Source organism: Mustelus asterias, chromosome 25, assembly GCF_964213995.1.
Source record: "Mustelus asterias chromosome 25, sMusAst1.hap1.1, whole genome shotgun sequence".
Lineage (NCBI taxonomy): Eukaryota > Metazoa > Chordata > Chondrichthyes > Carcharhiniformes > Triakidae > Mustelus > Mustelus asterias.
In genome coordinates this window covers 21,973,981-21,992,131 of record NC_135825.1, presented here as the reverse complement: position 1 = coordinate 21,992,131, position 18,151 = coordinate 21,973,981, and the positions used below count along the sequence as shown (strand labels likewise).

Below are 18,151 nucleotides of genomic sequence, written 5' to 3'. Positions count from 1 at the left end.
TTTCATCAGTTTGATAGAAAGTCAAAGAATAAGATTTAATTTAAATTCACAGACCACACCAATTCTTTACCGATCCTACAGTATGTTAAGTAAACAGAGATGCATTGAGAATTTCAAAAGTGAAATTTAATCAGAGGGAAAAAAGCCGATTAATGTCAACCAAGAAAAATCCAACTCCTATTCACAACTACAATAGACATGAAGGGAAGTTAATTCCATGTCTTTTGATGCTGTCCGCAATTCAACGAATGGTTACTCACTTCTACAAGTAGGTGGTGCTGGTACAAATGTACTGTTTTCTTTACATACAATCACACTCTTGCCAACCAGTTCAAAACCAGCGTTACAGATGTAGCTGATGTTCTCCTGATATTTATAGGTAGGTCCAAATCCTGACTTTATTTGGCCATTGACAGGCACTTCAGGACGATGGCATGCAACAACTATGGAAAAAACAATGCATTAGTCACTATGAGGCAACTGACTGTTCCATATGATACTAACTGAAAGCTTATTTGCACCATAGCTGAGTACTGTTTCCATCCTATAAATCAGATGTGGGAATTAGATTGAAAAAAAAACTCTAAGACCATAATTCAAATTGCAATGGACAGGTTGGAGACCAATCACTCATTTCCAGTTCCTGAATTATATTCTTGTATTAGGCAGTATGTTACTTGTGAGACAAAATAAGCATACTTGAAATTGAACTTACTTTTCCATACCTGGCAGTCTGTTGGTGGGAGAATCTAAGTAACAGTTATTTTACCACTTTAAGAAATATTATGTCAAAAACTCTGTTCAAATTCACATGAAAGCAGAGGGTTAAATAAAATTTATATAATTGTCAAGTGAAGGCAAGTTTTGTGCAAAATCTTAGAACACAGACCAATTTACAGGTTGTAAAAGCTGACTAAACAAACTGAAGCATCACCGCGGCAGAGCATATATCTACAAGATGCAATGCAGTAACTCAACAAGGCTCTTTCAACAGCACATTTCAAATCTACAACCCCTACCACAAAGAGGAATAAGAGAAGCAGACATAGAAAAACCACCTCCAGTAAGTTCTCCTCCAAATTAAATGCTATCCCAATTTGGAAATATTCCTTGGATTGTTATTGGGTCAAAAACTTGGAGCTCCCCGCCCAACATCACTGTGGGCATACTTACACAGTGACTGCAGTGGTTCATCAAAGTGGCTAAACACCACTTCTCAACGGCACTTGAGGACTGACGACGAATGTTCATTTTGTCAGTGACACTCAGATCCCATGATCAATTAAAAGTTAAAATCCCCAGGCTTGTTTAGGTGGCTTACAAAACCTGTAGATAGTTATCAACAGAACTATCAAAGACCAGGGTTGTAACATAAATATTTACTGATGTATCAACCATGTTTCTGAGCATCGGGTTAAACAAATTCCATCAAACACTTCTATGTATTTACATGTTGATGGATCGTTGTCCCACTCTCCAGTTGCTGTACAAATCAGTCTTTCAGCACCAATGAATAAATAGCTGTTGTTACAAGAACAGTTTGCTACCATTGCTGGTTCCCAGTAATCTCCAGAAGGTGGTGATGAAGCTATCCCATTATAAATAGATGGAAGGTCACATGTAAGAGCTCGAGAAAAATAAACAGTTGAAGTCCTGAGCAGACTGCCAAATGAAAACTTTCACTTCAGTGATTAAAGTCATTCATTTCAGACACAGCAGCTCAGTGACCTAATACAATGCAGCATAGACCAATGCCACTACTGATCCCAGATTGCAGGCAAACTGTGCCCATGATTTAACTCCTGATATTTACAATGCAACAAATCTATTTTTCATGTCATTCCAAAATTCAGCCCTCTAACAAACATCAAAGTATTGTAAGTAAAACTTAGCACATTATGTCAACAATCCAGATGTTTCAATTAATTTGCCTCAGCCATTTAGCACAGAAATGCAAGTTGGCTACCCAGGGAATATGGTCCCTAATGTACCTTCACATGTTGGGACTTGGCCATCCCAACCATCAACTTTACATAATCGGTAGCTTTTCCCCACCATCCGGTACCTAGATAAAAGAAAACAAGTTAGTCTGGAAACACCCAAAGCAACAATGACCAATTATTAGGCAATGAGCTCAGTGTTAAATGCAACAGTGATACAGCATCTTCATCAGGGAAGACCACTAATGGCTTTGATAGATACAAGTCATGAAACTAATACAATTGTAAACGATAAAAGGCAAGAAACATATTAGCTGAGGTGCAGAATACAAATCAAGACCAGTTGGATTGTTCCTCGTCAGATCCATGATGGGGTATGTTGTGCTGTTCTGTTCAGTTTGTCAGAGGAAGGGTATTGGCGTAACACAGCTCAACATGCTGACTCACAATTTAAATGAAAGTGAAGTTAAAGTAAAGTTTATTTATTAGTCACAAGTAGGCTCACATTAACACTGTAATGAAGTTACTGTGAAAATCCCCTAGTCGCCACACTCAGACGCCTGTTTGGGTACACTGAGGGAGAATTTAGCATGGTCAATGCACCTAACCAGCATACCTTTTGGACTTGTGGGTGGAAACCAGGGCACCCAGAGGAAGCCCATGCAGACATGAGGAGAACGTGCAGACTCCGCACAGACAGTGACCCAAGTCTGGAATTGAACCTGGGTCCCTGACGCTGTGAGGCAGCAGTGCTAACCACTGTGCCTCACCATGAAGCATTTTGATGAAACAGCAAGAAACTTCTAATACTGTTCAGATTTAGGCAGCTGTAAATTAAATATCTCCATTTTGAAATAAAGTCAGGAATACAAGATGTTTAAACAGTTTACAACTCTTAAGATCACACTTAAACTTTCCATAATAAGCAACAATCACAGAATACTATGGTGCAGAAGAGGCCGTTCGGCCCATCAAGTCTGCACTGATGCATGAAAGGCCCTGACAAGTGGACAGTTCCTGTTTCCATTTATTGTTAATTGCTGGTTTCTATTAACCAGTCTGCCATTCATGCCAATATACTAGCACCAACTCACTTAAGTCCCTACTTTTGCTATTATCCTTTTATCAAATGCCTTTTGGAAATCAAAGTACATTATTTTAGTTATGCCCTTATAAAACAACAATACATCTGTCAAACATGATTTTCCATTCGCAAAATCATGCTCACTCTTTCTGATCATACAATAATTTTCATTTAAGTGCAATGTTTCTCCTTAATAATATATTTTAGCTTTCCAGACAATTGATTTCAGGCTAACTGGGCTATAATTTTCTGTTTTCTCTCTCCCCCTTTTGTTAAATAACAATGTTATGTTTGCTAACTTCCAATGCAGATTCCAATCCAATTCCAATCTAGAAACGAAGGAATTTTGAAAAATTATGCCCTATGCAAGTTAGCACTGTAACCTTTAGAACTCTTTTAGAATGTTAGGATGAAGCAGGTCTTTCTTCTAAATTCCACACTTATTAATCTTTTGGTTACCCTCTATTTCTGGTATGCAATTTGTGCCTTCTACACTGAAAACAGACACAAGGGTAGGAGTTTCTGCCAGCAAGAGCCGTGGGCAAATATAGGGACGCTGGCAGAAAACGTCGCAAGAATCGGAAAATAGGATTCTTGCCAGCAAGATTTTGTTTTCTGATTTCCCCATCCCTTGCTGGTGACCTAATGAGGTTCCCATTCTTATTTTAATATACTTAAAGGGCTTCCTTGCCAGATGAACCCCCCACATTTAAATGTGATGTTACGTCGGCGAGGTATACAACTGCTTTTGAAAAACGTAAAGCAGTCAATGGAAACCTGCTTGGGGTGCACAGGAAGTAAAGGGACATGCTCAGGCAGTGCCCTGGCAGTGCCAGGCGAGCCCTTTCCATAGTCCTTTACACTACGATTAATGCTTCCTCTGTCGACTGCCCAATACATCTTTGTTGCAATCTCTCCCAGCTCCCACCAATCACTGACCTTCTACTTTGCTCCATCTGCTCCACCTCCTCTTCTATAATATATAAACTATCACATTTCTCCCTCTCTTTGGCTCTGAGGCAGTGTCATATAGACCTGAAACGATGGGTGGGATTTTATGGCCTCACTCATCCCTAAACCGTAAAATGCCACCCGAGGTCAATGGACATTTCCACTGTCCGCCCGCCCCTTGCCTGTTCCAATTTCGTGGTGGGTGGGGTGGTAAAATTCCAGCCGTTAACTCTGTTTCTCTCTCCACAAATTGCTGACAGTTTGTTTCATTTTGGTGTTAGTCTTGCAAAAAGAGCAGCGTGCCCCCCAACCTCCACAAGTTTCAAAAAATACTACATTTTCCCATTAATTGTCAATGAAACTTGGCACAGAAAGTGAAGACTGGTACTTAATAATTCAAGTCCCCAAGGATGAGATTTGGCATTCAAAGGGAACAAAAGAAGTGCAATTGTTGTCAGTGATTTTATTTTTTCTTATTTTACCTTTCTTCCAAATTTTCTATCCAAATTTAGTATTTCTTTCCCTCTCTTTCACTATCTGATTTCATTTTAATCCACCCCATTTCCTTCTTGGTCATTTTTCTGATTGCTTCTTAATCCTTTAATCTCACATTTAAAGGAGATAAATTGTTGGTCTCAAAGCTCTCAGTCAGAGATGCCTTTTTCTCCTTGCCAAGCCAGTAGGGGCATGCACTTCCAGACACCTGGAGTGCAAAAGGTTTGAGCTGAAAATCATGGAGAAAAAAATCTAACAAGGCACGCTGTGGGATGTCACACTCCAGCAAATTCTGGGTCATTATTTTTTGGATTACTCGATAATACCCATAAAGAGCTTCACCAAAGCCAGCTTACCTAATTCAACACTCACCAAATACTCACCCTGGGTTACAATAAAAAGTAGCTTTAGTTCCAAAAGTAGTACTTGGTGCCTCATAATATCCATCCAATATCTCTCCTGGATTACCACAATCCCTTGCTACACAGAGAAGAAAAAAAGGAAAATGGTATGGATATTGCAAGATCTCCAATAAAACCTATATAACATTGTCAACATCAGATCCTCAGAATTTTAACTGTTTCCCTATTCACAAGACAGGTTTTTGATTAAGGCAAAATAATGGCAAGGTGCATATTTATAGTTCCTCTAATTGTGCAGTGGCAGTAATGAACTGTTAATCTACCTACTCATGTTCAAAAGTAATCATGACCAACAATCCCTAAATATAACAGTAAAGATCTAGCTTTACTTCTGCCTTAAGTTTCTAACACACTGATCAATCTTCCAATCAGATTTTATGCATCATTAGGCAACTTATAGGGAAAGCAAGTTGGTGTCTTAATTAAGAACTGCAATAAAAACTGTGTCCAAGTCCAACAGGTCAATGTGGGTGAAAAAAGTCAGCATAGGGAGGCAATGGCGTAGTGGTATTGTCACTGGACTAGTAATCCAGGGCATGATCTGGAGACCTGGTCGTGTTGCACCCATTTTCGGGCGTGAAAACTTGGTAAAGTCGGGCGTGGAGGCGAGTAGCGCGATCCGTGCCCGCCTCCGTGCCGGATCCCCCTTTACCAAGGCCTGAAAATGGCCGCGATCGGGCCTGCGATGCATGCATTTAAATTGGCTTAATGGGCTGCACAGCCAACCTTACCAGCACTTCCTCCTTTACCACAGGGTTCGCCCATCCAGTATCGGCGTGAAACAGACATGCTCTACAAAAGTCCGATTCGGACGCTCCAGCTAGTGAGGAGGTGGGGGGCGGGGGGGCGGTGAGGTGTCCACTGTCACTCTGCCTGCGCTCAGTGAGGGGGTAGGGGGGAGGGCCCGCGATCAGTCTGGGTAGCGGGGGACAGGGGGGGATAAGGGGTCAGTAATGTTGTGGGGGTGGAGCAATGTTTGTAGGGGCCAGGGGGAGGCATTATCCGGCCCGGGCACGATGTGGCAGGGGAGCTGCATTTTAGCATTGTTTTTCTGTGCATGTGCAGTTGGAGGCGCCAATTGGAGCTGTGGCCCTCGCCCATAGGTTTCTTCAGCGCGATTCGGAATTGCTGATATTTTTTCAGGCAGAGTGCATATGGGGTCGCTGAGAACAGGTCTAAAAGTCGGATCTGAAACACTCCCAGTTTCAAGTTCGTCTAGCGCTTAGAATCAAAATGGTAAAATAATGCCCCAGATTTCAAATCCCACCATGATAGATGGTAAAATTTGAATTCAATAAAAATCTGGAATTGATAAAATCTAATGACCATAAAACCATTGTCGATTGTCATAAAAGTACAGCACAGGACCAGGCCCTTCAGCCCTCCAAACCAGTGTCAATCATCTTGCCCTAATTAAACTTTAAAAAAAAAACCTTCTGCCCTTACTCGGACCATATCTCCCCAATTCCCTCCCTATTCACATACCCTCCAAATTCCCCTGCAACTCGATTTTCAAGTTTGCTGATGACACCACCGTATTGGGTCGGACCTCAAACAATGATGAGACGGAGTACAGGAAAGAGATAGAGAATCTGGTGAACTGGTACGATGACAATCATCTCTCCCTCAATGTCAACAAAACGAAGGAGATAGTCATCGATTTCAGGAAGCGTAGTGGAGGACATGCCCCTGTCTACATCAATGGTGACGAAGTGGAAATGGTCGAGAGCTTTAAGTTTTTAGGTGTCCAGATCACAACAACCTGCCTGGTTCCTTCATGCCGACACTATATTTGAGAAAACCCACCAACACCTCTATTTTCTCAAATCAAAGTATCCATCCAGAGACCCCTTAAATATTGCTAATGTGCCTGATTCCACCACCTCCTCTGACAGCACATTCCAAGCACCCATCATTATCTGCATGAAAATCTTCCCCACACATCTCCCTTAAACTTTCCCCCTCTCACCTTGACCTGTGCCCCCTTGTAATTGACACTTCCACCCTGGGAAAAGGCTTCTCACTAACAACCCTGCCTATACCTCTCATAATTTTGTAGACCTCTATCAGATCTCCCCTCAGATTCCATCCTTCCAGTGAAAACAATCCTAGTTTATTTAATCTCTCCTCATAGTTAACACCCTCGAAATCAGGCAACGTCCTGGTGAACCTTCTTTGCACTCTCTCCAAAGCTCCCATATCCTCCTGGTAGTGTGGTGAACAGAACTGCATGCAATACTCCAAATGTGGCCTAACCAAGATTTTATATAGCTGCAACATGATTTCCTAACTTTCGTACTCAATGCCCCGGCCGATGAAGGCAAGCATGCCATATGCCTTCTTAATCACCTTGGCCGCCTGTGTTGCCACTTTTAGGGAACTGTGGACATGCATGCCCAGATCCCTCTGTATATTAATGTTCCTAAGAGTTCTGCCATTTGCGGTATAATTCACACCTAAATTTGATCCTCCAAAATGCATCACCTCACATTGCCTGGATTAAACTCCATCTGCCATTTCTGTGCCCAAGTCTCCAATTTATCTATATCCTTTTGTATCCTCTGACAATCCCAAGCACTATGAGCAACTCCAACAGTCTTCATGTCATCCTTAAACTTACTAATCAGACCACCCACATTTTCCTCCAGGTCATTTATATATGCTACAAATAACAGAGGTCCCAGTACTGATCCCTGTGGGACATCATTAGCTACAGATCTCCATTCTGAAAAACACCCTTCCACCGCTACTTTTTGTCTTCTACAACCAAGCAAGTTCTGTATCCATCTAGCCAGCCCACCCAAAATCCCATGTGATTTTAATTTTTGTACCGGTCTGCCATGTGGGACCTTGTCAAACACCATACTAAAGTCCATATAAACTACATCCACAGCCCTTCCCTCAAGTATCTTTGTCACGTGTGACAATGTCCTTTAGGAAAAGAAACGTTCAGCTGGCCAACAAGAGGACCAATGTAAACAGAGTCTAGTGAATTGTGTTCCTTCTCAGCCCAATGTCTGCCTCTGCAGAAAATGTGCCCATGATACGATATTGGATGGGTGCCTCCTCCTTCTCCTAGGAGTTGTTTAGTTATTCACAACCATTCACGATAGGATACAGCCAAGACTATTGAGCTTTGATATCAACTGCTGGTTGTGAGATTACTTAGTCCTGTCTATCATATATGGTTTCCCTATTTAGCAGGAATGCAAGTCTTTCTTGTAGCTTAACCAGGCTGACACTTCATTTTTAGGTTTGCCTGGTGCTGCTCCTGGCACTCCCCACTGAACCCTGGTTGATATCTATACTTGATGGGCCTGGTCAAGTAAGGGTTTTGTTGGACTATGAAGTTACTTTCTAGTTGAATACAATTATGTTGCTGTTGATGACATTCAACACTCATGAGCACTCAGTTTTAATCTGCCAGATCTGTTCTGAATCAATCCCTTTTAGGACACTGATAGGACAACATGATGGAGACTATCCTCAGTGTGGACATGTAAATGAAGTTTACATGAGTCCCTGAGGACGCTGTGGTGGTCACCCCTTGGAATACCGTTATGGATAGATTCATCAGCTGAGTGAAGGCGATAGATGATCATCAAAATGAGATTTTTCTTGTTTACATTTGACCAGCTATAATGCTAAATTCTATTCTTGGCAAGACAATAATGCAATTGTTCAGTATTTCAACCCAGAATATCAAACTAGCTCAGGTTATTTTGATGTTGCTCCGATATTTTCCTTCTGAAAGCAGGGCCAACTGATTTCAATGCTCATCTGCTCCTTTGCTTGTTGGATAGTCTTGCGATGTCTACAACATACAACTGAACTTTCTAACCTTCAACCAGTATAATTAGAAAAGTACTGATGTGCTTTTACTCGGTGATCATATGTCGGCACAGATGTTGCAGAATCTACAATGGCCCTACAATGTTTGTGATTTGTGCTGCTTTGGTACAATGTATGGTGCTAAACGGTTCTGGACTGCAGACAATTGAAGTTCATCTGTGGCATTAAATTTCAAGAAAACTTCATTTACATGTGCAGAAAATCTATGCTCAGCAATTCATCATCTGATCCTGGATGGGAGCAGGAGAGGGAGTCATCGCAAACCGGAGGATTGTTGTAACTTCATATTTTATGTTTGGTTATAATGTAACATTAAACAAACTGAAATATTCTACCATCCACTTATCAGAGTGGAGTAAAAATCACATGAATGTCAACCAAGAAAAATCTACCTCAGATATTTACAACTTCAACAGACTTGAGGGAACGTTCACATAATCTATTTTATTTCTACCTCTAAATGAAGAAACTAACATTTATGTTTGCAAATAAGTGGTCCTTGCACAAATGCATCATCTTCTTTACATTCTATCATTTTCATGCCAACCATTTCAAAATCCTCTTTACAGATACAGCTAATGTTCTCCCAATATCTATATACAGGTCCATACCTTGCCCTATTTGTTCATTTGCAGGCTGTTCAGGAGAATGACATTCAATAGTTACCAGAAAAACAATGTATTATTGATCATAACTGCTTTTATACAGCCAGATGATATCTGTACCATAACAAAGTATTAATTATATCCAAAGAGTTTTTTTAAATTAGAAGAGAACAAACACTGTGCTTTTAATGCCTTGCTAAGGGCCGATCAGAATTCAGTAAACAGATTGAAGTGTAAGATGCATTTTTCTAGGCGTTAATTTCTTCTGACTTTTGACCTATGGTTCCCAAGAGACTATTTGCATCAATTAGTCAATCCCACCATTATTATTGTATCATGTGCCAGCCACGATAGTACAGAATGCTAATTCCTCTCTTCAATGGCCAAGCTGGAAAGAGTAAGTAATTGGAGATAGGTGGCAAATTTGTTGACAACATAGGTGCAGAACGTTGTCACCTTCCCCTCTTGACAATTAGACAATCCACCAGGTACTTTAACATGAACTTGAATTACCATTTGAACTCACTAAAGGAGCGATGGGGATCAAAAAACAACATACTAACGTCAATCAAAAAAATACACTTCAAACATATATAAGTATATTAACCCACCTTTTTTTAAATAAAAGTTAATTCAATAAATGATTACTCACGTTTGCAAGTAGGTGGTCCTGGTATAAATGTGTTGCCTTCTCTACATTCAGCCACACTCTTGCCAACCATTTCAAAACCTTCATTACAGACATAGCTGACTGTCTCCCGATATCCATATGTGGGTCCAAATCCCATCCCTATTCTGCCATTTGCAGGCAATTCAGGGTGATGACATTCAACAACTATCAAAAAAGCAATGCATTATTTTCAATGCATCTTCTGATACTACCAGAATGTTTATTTGCCACACCCGTTAGTACAGGTCCCATCCTATAAAATAGATTCTGGATAGTGGAAATTAGAAAATAAAATAAACTCTACGCTTTAAGAGTTTGTTAAAGGGCAAAAAAAATGCAGTGACTGGGTTAGAGTACATGATAGTTATTTCGAGACCCTATTTCTTTTGGTGTGTGGCTGATGAAATTGAGCAGTTGGTAGTGATTTATTCAAATGCATGCAGATAGACTCTTTTTAGAAAATATCATTTTGGGATTCAGTGAATAATTTGAGACGCAATGTGGTAAATGCAGTATATTTGGGAAGAAAATGTCCCATGAATTCTAAAGATCTTCACCACTGGAGTTTTCACTGTATCACATCTGGGTCTGTTGTAATTGATACAGATTGATTGTTAAGGTTAGTTAACAATTATCATTGTATCATAAGCCTACCAGAATAGCAGAACATAGACTAGATACACTTTGTTATTTTTTTCAAGTTATTTCTGTGCTCCTATGTTAAGAATGTTGCTCTAATGCCTTCACTGACTAATCAAGCTGTGAATTTTATTAATGATAGGTGGCAGATTTGATCCCTATATTAACAAAATAGGTTTACAGCAAACTAGCCGGACAGGACCTGTCACACATTGCTGTAATATAATAAAAGGACTGCTCCTTCTGAATCTGTGGGTAAATAGCACCAATTCTCTTATCAAAAGGCAGAAAAATACCATGCCACAGAAAACAAAGGGCTATACATTTTGAACCATTTTCCTACAGAAGTAATTGTAACATTCGATTTGCAAGATGCTCTGTTTTCTACGCTGTGAAAAATTAGGACATATTCTTTACCAATCCTACAGTACTTTCAATGAACATAAAAGTGCTACATTTCACTTATTAAAACTCTCTGCAGGAGTGAGGAGGAACAAAAAAGGCGCATATCAATGTCAACCATGAAAAATCTACCTTAGATATTTATAAGCAGAAGACTATGGGGCGATTCTCCCAGCCTGCGCAGCATCGGTGTGGAGCTGATTTAAATATTAAGATCGCAATTTAAATCTGATTAGCAGGCCTGGAACTGACATCTCCAGGCCCGCTAGCTTCTACCCTCCCGCCAGGAGTGTTTCACTCCAGTGGGGTTTACAACAGCTTCCCACTAATGGCAGCTGGTGGCCCGACCCTGCTAGAGTGAAGCGGGGCCATGGAGGCCCCCCAGGAGGTTGGTGGTAAGGAGGGTGGTTCCCCCTGGGCACTGCCCAAGGGGCAAAGTGGCAATGCCCAGGGGGCACCTTGGCACTGCCCACCAGGCATAGAGTGCCAAGGGGGCAGGGCGCTGCTCTTTGGATCAGTGACAGAGGGAGGGAAGGGCTGATTGGGGCTGGCCTGGACATGCTGACAGATCTGCACTTACGCAGTGGCCCACTCAGCACTATGCTGCCGGCCTTTCCAGCGGGAATAGGCCTTGCCCTCAGATTTCTAACGAGATTCACGCTAGGGCTCTCTGTGATGCGCAGTGTGTGGGAGATTCATTTTGAAAATCCCGCTAATAAAAGTGGTTTTTATGCGAATCCGGCACTGAGAATTTCACCCTACATCTCAGACTCTCTGGCTGGAATTTTACCACCCTGCCCGCCACAGGAATTGGAGTGGGCGAAGGGCAGACAACGGAAAGGTCCGTTGACCTTGGGCAGGATTTTATGGTCTTGGGACGAGCGAGGCTGTAAAAACCCGCCCTAAGACTATGACTTGAGGCAATGTTCTTCTGATTTTATCCTCAATTCAAGAAATGGTTACTCACGTTTGCAGGTAGGTGGCGCTGGTACAAATGTATTGTTTTCTTTACATTCAATCACACTCTTGCCAGCTATTTCATAACCTTCATTACAGTCATAGCTGATTGTCTCCCCATATTTGTAAGTAGGTGCAAAACCTTCCTCTGTTTTGCTGTTTGCAGGCAGTTCAGGACGTTGACATTCAACAACTGCCAAAAAACAGGTAATACATTAGGTTTCTCGAGGTAGCTGTCTGCTCTTATGATACATCTTACCTGTGTCACAACCGACCACCGTATCCATGCTAGAAAATAGGTGCTTGGAAATTAGATGATATTAAAATATTGTGCTTTCAAAGGCCTTGTTTTTAAATACCAATCAAAATAAAATGAGTGGTTTTGACTACTTCAATGGCTTTTAAGAATTCCCAATTATTTTTGCGCTGACCAAAATTTAGGATTCACTTTTCATTTAGATCAGCTTCTTCTCCAACCCAGCATTCATGAGATAATTTTACCAACGACTTATGTTGGGTTAATTGGGTTTCAGGTTGTCTGGGTCAGATTTGTCCTATTTGATACATGTGCTATTTTTATTCACTTCCAATTTTTGAGAATCTTTCCAGTACAAACCATTTTTAAAGATCCCTAGGGTATGTCTATTTGACTTAACAGGATGTGTTAGATTTTCATTCACTCAAGTTACCAAATATTTCATTAACTCCACCTTTAAAATTATTCAAATTATTCATTTTACTACCATAACCCAATTAAATCTAACATTACATAAATAGCAAACTTGTGAATTATCACCATGGTTCAAAAAGAAAATAAGCAAGCTTTGGCACCCAAATGATCTTTTGCAATGGGCAATTGGGATTAGTTTAGGGGTTTAAAAAAAAGGGCGGCATGGACAAGTTGGGCCCAAGGGCCTGTTTCCACCCTGTAAACCTCTATGACTCTATCTTACAAAGGTTCACACTTGTGAAAACAAAGTTGTTTTTAAATCAGAATATATAGTTAATCCAGCCACATACTGCTAGTTAGAAGATGAGCAAGCAAAACTATTACTGCCATTTCACCTTCTCTGTCTGATTATATTGCCTGCAGAGCATCGTGTCTTGAAAATTATATCTTCAAAATCCACCTGGATTACGATATTTTTGTTTGCAATTAGAAAATGAACCACTGAAATAAAAGATGTGCCTCATTAATAGCTCGTGCGGTTCTGCTTACCTCAAATGAGCATAGCTGATGCAGAAGCTGGGTATATAAATATCCTAACCTCCAGCTTTACCATTCACTACCCTGATGCCAAATATGAGTATTACAGTACTAAAATACACATACGTTTCTAAACAAAATTATTTGTTAGAAAAAGTGTTCAAGAACACATCCGACCTAACTGGTGCTAGGTAAATTTGTTACAGGCTGCTTGCAGAATAGATTCAGACTGAAAATGAATGGGGATATGCAAGGTGTCTCGCAAAGCAAAATACTTGAAAATTTACTTACTTTTGAACAATTTTAACTTTTCAGTTACATCTGAACAACTATTTCTTCATCAAGCCTATTCAGTAATGTTCAAGCACTAGATTAAGTGGCAACAGTTTTAGAATCACTAACTGAAGGCCAAATATCTTAAGATACATATCAATTTTCAGGAGACAGAAAACTTCCATACCTTTGCATGTAGGTGGGTCATTGTCCCATTTGCTCGTCTCTGTACAAGTAAGTTTTTCAGCACCAATCAATGAATTGCCATCATTACAAGAGTACATTGCAATCATTCCATATTCCCAGTGATCGCCATAGGGTGGTGACGGAGTTGTCCCATTCTTAATAGTTGGAAGATCATCACATGTGATAACTGGGGAAAATAAAATAGAGTTACTGTTCTGAACAAACAGTCAAATTAAAAGTTTACTTTCATGTTTTTTTTCAGTTCAGAGGCACAGCAGACTGCTGAATCAACAATGCAGCATAGACCAACCACACTTCGACATCCTGATTCCAACTGGACATTATGTGGGAAAGTAGCAGAAGGGAATACAATGTTTTTTATATTGTAATAGTGATGTTATCATAAAACTGTCCATGAATTGGCTACTGATATTTACAATGCAAAAACTTGTAGATCTAGTTTTTTTATTTATTTGGATCTATAAATCTGCCTCCTGAACAAGGCAACTGTCCTTAATGGTGTAAATGCCAACAGCCAGATCAGGGACACTAGAATTAAAATACTGATACAAAAATAGAAGCAAAGAAGTGAGGCTCAATCTTTAGCAACATTGAGTTAATTGCCTGCTAGAAGTACAGCAAATATCCCACCAAAAAGCAACTCCAAATGACACACCACACAATGGCAGTGTGGAACGAGCTCCCTCAGACAGAGATGTTTAAAATTGGGCACATATCTTTTAAAGTGCTCCTGGCTAACCATTCCCAAAAAACATACAGGAAGTTGAACTGGATGATCAGTCAGGTTGTATGCAATTAAGGATTTTGGACAGGAGTTTGCACATGAAATATAATGTATTTTTAACTTCCAGTAAAAGTGGTAGAAGTGTCCTTAGTACTTGGCATAGGTATATTCTGATTTTTGAGCATGTATTGCAGTCATATGCTGGAAATACATTATATAACAGATGATTTATCTGAGGGAGTAACTGCCTAGATTGTCTGATTACCAATTCCAGATGAAAATAGCTTAGAAATGAGGTTCAAGTATGGCTGACATCAAGTGAGCTGCCTGTCTCTTGGGATATAGCACATATCTCAGAATTGCAAATTCAAATTAACGCCCAATGCAAGCTTGGAACCAAGCAAACACTGTGGTAAACTAATCTAATACTCAAACTAACAAGGTTGGCAATTGACTAGCTGTTTTGCAATGAATTGGTGAGTGATGCCCTCAGAAGATGCAAGTATGGCAAGGTTTGAGAATGCAAGAACACAAGAAATATGAGCAGGAACATCTAGGATAACCAGGATCTGTGAAATCCTCTTGTTCAAAAGTGAAAATTATTATTTAAATTTGTTATAATATAAATCGCTGGATCGGTGATCAATTATTCTTCTATACTGTGATCCATCAAAGTAACATCGCCAATTAGATCAGTTTTTCTTGCTCATTTACTACATCTTATCAAATGTTTGTGAAATCCTTGCTAACAATCCAAATGCATCAACTTTTCCTGTGACATGTAATCAAATAAAAATAAAATACTTTGGATTCTGGAAATATGAAATAAAAACAGAAGTGCTGGAAACATTCAGCAGATCTGGCAGTATCTGTGAAGAGAGAAGCAGAGTTAACTTTTCAAATCAAATGGCTCTATGACAGGGTTTGCCGGCTGTGCTTGCCCCAAGATCAGAAAATCCCACCCGAGGTCAACAGGTTTTTACATGGTCCTGTCCATGGCAGGTGGGATGGGAAAATTCCACCTTTATTCTCCATGATACGTGGTGGGGCTCAAAATCGTGAGGGGTTTGGACAGGAATCATTCCCATTGGTAGAAGATTCAAGAACCAGAGATGTTGATTTCAAATGAATGAAAAAAGAATTAAAGCTGACATGAGGAAAAACTGTTCTTCTAATACGCTAAGTGGTTCGGATCTGGAATGCACTGCCTGAAAGTTTAGTGAAGACAGATTCAATCATGATTTTCAAAATTAGATAATTTCCTGAACAGAAAATATTTGCAGAATTACAAGGAAAAGGCAGGCGAGTGGGGCTAGGTGAGTTGCATTTTTAGAGAGTAGGCAATGACACAATGCGGTCAATGGCCTCCGGTGTGCTCTAACCATTAGATGACATTTAAAAGATGAACTGCATAATCATTCAGTTTATTTTTGGTCCTGAAATATAATAAAAGGGATCAGATTGGAGGCTAAAAGAATTCTTCAGCCTGCAAAAGAATGGACATGCGTACTAGACCCTTAGCAAATCTATTAACATATGTGAATTAACTTTTCCAAATTAAACTAAACGAATATCTGGTGCAAATTGAGCTGTTTGCATGACGAAGCAGAGACAAATAGGTCATGAAGATCAAGAACTCCTGTATTAGTAGGAAGAGATAAATGATGCTCCATGATCCCAGTTGATGTTATAACTGGAGAGAAAGATCCCAGAATGGAACCCTAGTTCAAAAGATCAGAACTTTTACTTTTCTTTAGAAAACATGGAGGAACAGAATCACAGGAAAAATATTAATTAAACATGAAAAGGTTAATTACAATACAATATTCCTTTACTACTCCCCCCCCCCCTTAGCTTCACAAATATATACAGATTTTAAGGTTAACATGGATTACAAAGTATATCTTAAGCTACAAAGGTCTCAGTAACACAAAGTCCCTTTAAACACACAAGCTGGCTGTGGCAAAAAATGCCCTTCACTCTGAACCCAAATTAGTGCCTGGGGGTCTCTCCTCAGATGATCTTTACACTGTGAACCACCTTTCCTCGCTGAACTCCAGCTTCCACATGAGTGGTATCAAATTCCACTTTCAGAAAGACACTTTTTTCAAATTTTTTTAAACAAGATTTTCCCTCCAAGGTGTCCATCAAGGATTTGCTGACAGGTTTTGCACCTCCCCCCTTCAGGATTTCTTTGTCTTCACAGTTGTTTTAACAGACTGTATTAAGATGGTATCAAACATTTGACTCATCTCTGAAATCTGCTTTCTCACTTTAAACTTGGTTACTGCAGCTGTCTCCTTAACTTAGCCTTCTTCCCAGTTCTGCCTGTTTCTATTCTAGTACGGTCAACATCAGGCTTCTTAAAACATTCTTTCTGTCCCCATTCCCTGCTTATCTCTGGGCTGAATCTGGTTCTTTGGGAAGTCTCCCTTGTTTGTCCAACTTGTCTTTTCCTGGCAGAGTTGAGAGGTGCTTACTCCCTGGTGTCCTATCTCCACTGCAAAAAATTCAGCTAAAACAAAATTCAAAAAGCCTTTCTACCTTAAAAGGGCCTCCAGTTACTAAGCAGCGACCACATGCTTCTGCTAGCTTTTATTTATTCTTCATGCTGAACCTTCTCCAAGTACAATAGAAGCACAGTTGGAATTGAAATCAAAACCCCCACACATACATCTTTTTTTCATCATGAATCTAACTATAGTTTACCCTTTATTATGTAAAAACACTAAATGAAACCCACTTAAAACTATACTTTATTTCTAATGTTTACTAATACAAATATACATCTCTTTGTTTTCCTAACAGATGCAAGAAAGTAGATACTCAGGGCAGACTAATGGAGATGTAGGTGTTGTTATTATTGGTCCTGAGATATGACTCATGTCATCTGTCACTGACCCTGTCAATATGTATGCAAATCAGGGAAGTCCAGTGAGCTCCAAGTCTTTGGCAGATTAAGGAATTCTCCAACTTCTTCAACACGAGTTCTCGCTAATGCCAGTGCCTTGCTGATGAGGCAAAGAGTCAACTGAAGAAACCTAGGGGCTGCAAATTCTCCTACTTTCATGTCCCACAGGCCCTTTACAAACAAAGCAATTTTAAACGTTTAAAAAATTCGAAGATACAATCCACATTTGGTCACACCAGGCACAAATGTTTATGCTGATCATAGGCAGCATGCCTCAAAAGGCCAAAGGTGGAAAGTGATGTTATTTGCTTAAATGCAAATCATCCGCCCAAGGAAAAGGAACTTGACTTACCTTCACATGTTGGGACTTGACCATCCCAACCATCAGCTTTACACATTCGGAAGTTCCTACCCACCATCTTGTATCTAGATAAAAAACAACAAGTTACTGAGTTACTGTAAAAAAAAGCAGAAATGACCAATTAATCGACATCAATCTTGCAGCTAAATGCAACAATTGTACAGCATCCTGATCAGAAAAACCGCTAATGGTTTCAATGGATGCAAGTCTTGAAACTAATACAACTGTACATAAAACAAAATGGCAAAGAATGCATCGGCAGAGAAACCGAGTAAAAATCAAAGCAAGCTGGATTGTTCTTAGTACGATCCTTAATGAGTACAGTCTACTGCTCTGTTCATCTGAACAGAATCACTAAGGATATTGGTGCAAAGCTTGGCTCATCCTTCGGCCTCATTGCTTATTTATTAAAATGCTTCATTTAAGCGATCAGCAACCTCAAGCACTGAGG

The 18,151-nt window shown here is 40.0% G+C and overlaps 1 protein-coding gene across 3 annotated transcripts in view; it reads right to left on the bottom strand.

Moving 5' to 3' along the window:
- Positions 1 to 18,151, bottom strand: part of LOC144511859 (C4b-binding protein-like) — a 54,480-nt gene that overhangs the window by 15,642 nt on the left and 20,687 nt on the right. For all 3 annotated transcript variants that reach the window (XM_078242254.1, XM_078242253.1, XM_078242252.1), the window contains exons 4-10: positions 17,692 to 17,765; positions 13,685 to 13,870; positions 12,028 to 12,210; positions 10,002 to 10,184; positions 4,854 to 4,950; positions 1,992 to 2,065; positions 261 to 443 (exon numbers count right to left, since the gene is read on the bottom strand). In XM_078242254.1, coding sequence (XP_078098380.1) covers positions 261 to 443; positions 1,992 to 2,065; positions 4,854 to 4,950; positions 10,002 to 10,184; positions 12,028 to 12,210; positions 13,685 to 13,870; positions 17,692 to 17,765 — 980 coding nt within the window. The remainder of the gene's footprint in view (positions 1 to 260; positions 444 to 1,991; positions 2,066 to 4,853; positions 4,951 to 10,001; positions 10,185 to 12,027; positions 12,211 to 13,684; positions 13,871 to 17,691; positions 17,766 to 18,151) is intronic.